The sequence below is a fragment of the Suricata suricatta genome, chromosome 13, assembly GCF_006229205.1.
Source record: "Suricata suricatta isolate VVHF042 chromosome 13, meerkat_22Aug2017_6uvM2_HiC, whole genome shotgun sequence".
Classification (NCBI taxonomy): domain Eukaryota; kingdom Metazoa; phylum Chordata; class Mammalia; order Carnivora; family Herpestidae; genus Suricata; species Suricata suricatta.
Genome location: NC_043712.1, coordinates 766,813 through 771,550, shown reverse-complemented (window position 1 = coordinate 771,550; position 4,738 = coordinate 766,813). Strand labels below are relative to the sequence as shown.

Genomic DNA, 4,738 nt, shown 5'->3' with positions numbered 1-4,738 from the left:
TTTCTTTGTTTTTGATGCCATATTTTAGGTCTGTCTCTTAAAACAGCGATCTGAGTTTCTAAAACTCCAATCTGAGTTAGAGTTTAATCCACTCACCTATGTTGTGATCACTGAAGTCGCTCTACCACCTGAGTGTTTGGGTTTTCTTTGCTTTTTCTTAAAGGTCGAACTTCTTTTTCCTTTTCTCACCCCACCCCCCTGGCCCTCCCTCCTTGGGAAGGCACCCGCCAGAGAGCTATTTTGTGCCTCCTCGTTATTTCAAGGCGCACTTCATAAAATTGAAAGTGGACACCTGTCCCTTCTTCCGAACAACCCAAGCACCGAATGCCTCAGCTCCCTCCCCGCTGCTCGCACGCAGGACCGACAGGCCCCCCCCCTCCCCAAACTAGCATTACTACCATCATATACAGTCCAGGCTAGCTCAGATTTAATCATGTGTTTGGGTTGGTTTAAACATACCTGCAGATTATTTTTTTCTCCTTCTTTGACAAGGTGGTGCCTGCTTCCCTGCCACAGCCCTTGAGAAAGGACTTGACTTAGAACTGGCTTCCCGTGAACAGAGTTAAGAGACGTGAGGGTTTGACTCAGGGACCCCTGAACCTGGGTCCTCACAGGCCCGTGCCTCCCTCACACTCGCTTCCCTTGGGTGTCACACTGCCCTCGCTGCAGTGCTGGGAGGACACTCCGGGCGACAGGCACGCGGGTGCTCCGGCACAGCCCCGTGAGGGCGCCATCTTGGACGTGGGCCCTTCAGCACCGTGGCCCCAGCAGTCACCCCTGGGGCCTCCCGAGGTTCCCAGCCAGGACTGGCCGGGGCAACCAGTCCTGAGTCCCCCACCCACCCAAACAGCGGAAAAGTCAATTGCGGGGCTCGGTCTCTTGGTTTCAGCTCAGGTCATGATCTCACAGTTCATGCGTTCGAGCCCCGCATGGGACTCTGAGCTGCCTGTGTGGAGCCTGCTTGGGATTCTGTCTCCCTCTCTCTCTGCCTCTCCATCACTTGTGCTCTCTCGCGCTTTCCTCTTCCCTTCTCATCCTTTCTCTCAAAATAGACATTAAAAAAAGAACCATTACTTTAAACTACTGAGCTTCAGGTTGATTTGTTCTGCAGCAAAGATAACTCATCCTTATTTAGGAGTCCTTCTTGACTTTGGCCTTTTTTCTGAAGTCCTTCCTCCAGATCATCCTTAGTGAAGTACTATTGCTATTAAACTCTCAGTTAAACATTTTTTAAAAAATATTTTATTTTTGAGAGAGAGAGCACGTGAGCAGGGAAAGGTCAGCAAGGGAGACACAGAATCCAAAGACGGGCTTCAGGCTCCGAGCTGTCAGTCCAAAGCCCGACGCAGGGCTCGAACCCATGAACCACGAGATCATGACCTGAGCCGAAGCCGGACGCTCAGCCAACGGAGCCAGCCAGGCGCTCCAAAGTCTCCATTTTTTTAAATGGTTTTATTTTTCCCTCGTTCTGGAGTTTCTCTGGGTCCGGCCTTGGAGGTTAGTGGTTACACATCTTGGCCATCGAAGCTGTCACTCTGTCTCCGATGGCTGCGCCCTGGAGGCCACAGGTTTCTTCTCGGGGCCTCCCTTCTCACTCAGCCTGGCTGGCGGCTGCTGGGGCCCAGGACGTGGGGACAGGGGTTTACACAACTCTGGGGGACTTGAAGCAGTTTGTCTTCATATACCGCACCCCCTTCCTGCCCTCTTTCGGGAAATGCAACGGGGGCGACCCTCTTCCTCCGCCCTTCAGGACGCCCCCTCTCGTTTGCGCTTCTAGTCGGAGTCACTGGATCGCTTCCGAAGCTCGTTTTTCACTAACATTTTCATCTCAAAGTTAGTCCACTTGAATTTCAATTTATATTTTTCTAGAAGTTTCTTTTTCTTAAGCTTTATTGCTCATCTTTATAGACTATACTCTCACAGAATAAGAACGTATGGAGACTTCCTTGTTCGCATTTCAAGAATTTTTATTTCTTTAGACATATAAAAATTAGTTTATATTTCCTGCTAACTCCACTGTCTGACCTGTCCGCGGACTCGGTGCTGTCTGCCGGCCCGTCTGGACGCTCTCCTCAGTTTGCAACAAAATGTAACTTGGAGATGCTCATTTCCTTGGAACTTGACCTCCGCGAAACCCTCACGCCCAGGTGAAGTGACGTTCCTCTGGGACAGGGACCCTGTCAGGGACAGCGTCTCCACCACAAGCCCCCTTTGGGACATTTGGCAACGTCTTCAGACAGTTGTCAGAACTGAGCGTGTGGATAGAAGCGAAGGCTGTCAGCGTCACACGGGACAGCCCCTCCCCCGTGGAGACTCCCTGGGCCCCAAGCGTCACCAGCACCGCAGGGCAGGTGTCGCCTTCTGCCCGCAGGCTAGGACCACGTAGCTCTGCCCCGAGGGGGCTGGCGCCCCAGGGGCGGCCCAAGTCTGAGGACGCGTTTGTTCCCCGCGCACAAGAGCCACCTGCCCAGTCCACATTTCCCTGCGGCTGAAGGGGCGCGGTCCGTGGAAGGTCTCCTGCCTCCCAAGCCCGGGGCGTGGCAGGCCCCCCACAGGTCACCACTGCCAAGGCTGGCCGCCGCCACCTTCACTGTTACGGGCTCTGGGCGGTCCTTCCCTCCACCCCGGAGGGCCTGGTAGGAAACAGCCAGGGGAAGCTGGCGGGGGGCGGGGGGGCTTGCAGGAGACGGAACAGCATTTGCAAAGACCAGAGGTCGGAGTGCTTGGCCTCGGAGCAACCTTGGGGCGTGCCCGGAAGGCCCACGCAAATATCCCTCCTGGGGACAGGGCCCTCCCCAGGGCAGGGGCACACCAGAGTGACCCTGCTGACCGTGTCCTGCCATGACCAGGGTGTCTGGGGGGGGTCCCAGGCCCTGAGCCTGGGTCACGGGTGCGCGGTGGGGCTTAGTCTTGGCGAGGAGGAGGGACAATGACCCCAAGTTATTTTAGGGTCTGGGGTCTGTGAGGAGGGGCAGGCAGGCCAGCGTTGGCCCAGGCATCGGCTCGGATCGCCCTCCCCCAGAACCTGACACAGGCTGACCCCACTGCTAGAAACCACCCCGTATCTCCTCCACGTGCTCCCGGCTGAAGGACAGGCAGCCCCTAGGCCTGGGGCTCCTGCTGCTCCAGTCCACCGCAGGGACCCCGACTCAGACGCCCCCCCCGCCCCCAGCAGCGGCGCCTGGCTGCTGTGTGAGCCTCCCTCTGCTGGCTGCGGTCGGAAGTGCAGCCCAGGGGGAAGCACTTTTGCCGGAGGCTCCAGGTCAGAGAGGACAGGCCTGCCACAGAGCCGGGGCCCCAGGCTGCCTGAGGCGGGGTAAACCTGAGGAGGCCTCCAGGTCCACCGACGGCGGCAGGAGAAGCTTCAGGCTGTATTAGCCTGATGAAGCCCCACCCCAGATGGGCCCCCCAAGGCTGGGACCGAATCCGGAGCCACAGGACATTCTAGGCCACAGCGAGCCTGCTGGCTCCACTTGGGCTGCAGGGCCTGGGGGGACCCAGACTGGAAGAGAGGGAGAAACCCGCGTCCAGGCCAGTCGAGTGGTCTTCAGCCAAGTGGGGCTCAAGGAGGTGACCGCCAGGCCAGGTCCTAGGAGCCCCGTGTCCGGGCCCGTGGCCAGCTAGATGAAGGTGGAGTCCAAGGGCCCAGCCTCCTGCTGGCTGAGGGCGCGTGCCTCGAACAGCTGCTTGATGAGGGCAGACTTCTCCTGCTCCAGCTGTGTGATGCGCTCGCTCTTGCTGGTCACCTCCTGAGCAGGCGGAAGGTGGGTCAGGGCCCCCCAGACCTCCGGCCCCCACCCTGCACCCCTCCCCGCACCTCACCTGCGTGAGGAGCCGGTTCTGCTCCTTCAGCATCAGGATGGTCTGCTGCTGCCGGCCTGGGGCTGGCGGTGAGGCGGGCGCAGGGGTCCCGGAGGACAATGCCGGCAGAGCCTACGGGAGGGCACGGTCAGGCAGGCCTCGCCTCCCGGACAAGGGTGAGGAGCGGCACCAAGATGGGTATGGGCCCTAGGTGGGCGCTGGGTGTCTGGGGGGCACTCACCCTGCTGGCACAGGCCGCGGACAACAGCTCCCCCAGGCACCGGGCCACCTCCTGGACCTTGGGCAGCAGCCGGCCCAGTGGGAGGGGGCTCCCCTCTGTCCCAAAGTCCTGAAAGGAAAGCAGAAAGGTGGAAGGTAAGAGAGCAGGACCAGCCACTGTGCCTTGAGGGGAGTCCTCGCTCATCTCCCAAATTACTGCTTGAGCAGAAATCGAACCCATGGGTGCTGCTGGTGGTCGTCTGCTGTGGGGCATCGTGCGTCCTAGGGGGACGTCAGAGTGCGTGTGTGTTGGGGGGGGGCGGTCTCAGCACCCTGGGAGGAGGGGTGGCCGATGTGTCCTGGAATACGGCAGTCCTGTGTCCCCACGGGGTGCCTGGGGTTAGGTGGGTGGTTCCCACACGTGCAGAGAGGGTCCCTCTCTCTAGGGACAGGGACAGCCTAGGTCCGGCGGCATCACTCACAGCGCTGGTCCTGCTCTGGCCCAGGCGGCGCTGGCGCTCCTGCACGCGCTGCAGCTGCTGCTGGTACCAGTCGCGGCCCCGCGCCATCATCTCCAGACCCTGGAGCAGCACCTCCTGCTCCTGCTCCAGCTCCTTCATCCGCTTCAGCTGCCACGGGCGCAACGCACACGTGAGTGAGCGCGCGCCTGCGCGGGCCTGCGCGCGCGCTTCGGGAACCGCAGCCCCGCCCCGCAGCC

At 59.9% G+C, this 4,738-nt stretch overlaps 2 protein-coding genes across 2 annotated transcripts in view; both read right to left on the bottom strand.

Annotated features, from left to right (window-relative positions):
- The window catches only part of ENTPD2 (ectonucleoside triphosphate diphosphohydrolase 2), an 11,658-nt gene extending 10,924 nt beyond the window's left edge, over positions 1–734 (bottom strand). Inside the window, exon 1 of the mRNA XM_029920990.1 lies at positions 613–734. Coding sequence (XP_029776850.1) covers positions 613–734 — 122 coding nt within the window. The remainder of the gene's footprint in view (positions 1–612) is intronic.
- A 1,215-nt stretch (positions 735–1,949) lies between these two features.
- SAPCD2 (suppressor APC domain containing 2) overlaps positions 1,950–4,738 on the bottom strand; it is a 10,286-nt gene continuing 7,497 nt past the window's right edge. The window contains exons 6-9 of the mRNA XM_029920989.1: positions 4,503–4,649; positions 4,043–4,150; positions 3,823–3,933; positions 1,950–3,749 (exon numbers count right to left, since the gene is read on the bottom strand). Coding sequence (XP_029776849.1) covers positions 3,621–3,749; positions 3,823–3,933; positions 4,043–4,150; positions 4,503–4,649 — 495 coding nt within the window. The 3' untranslated portion in view covers positions 1,950–3,620. The remainder of the gene's footprint in view (positions 3,750–3,822; positions 3,934–4,042; positions 4,151–4,502; positions 4,650–4,738) is intronic.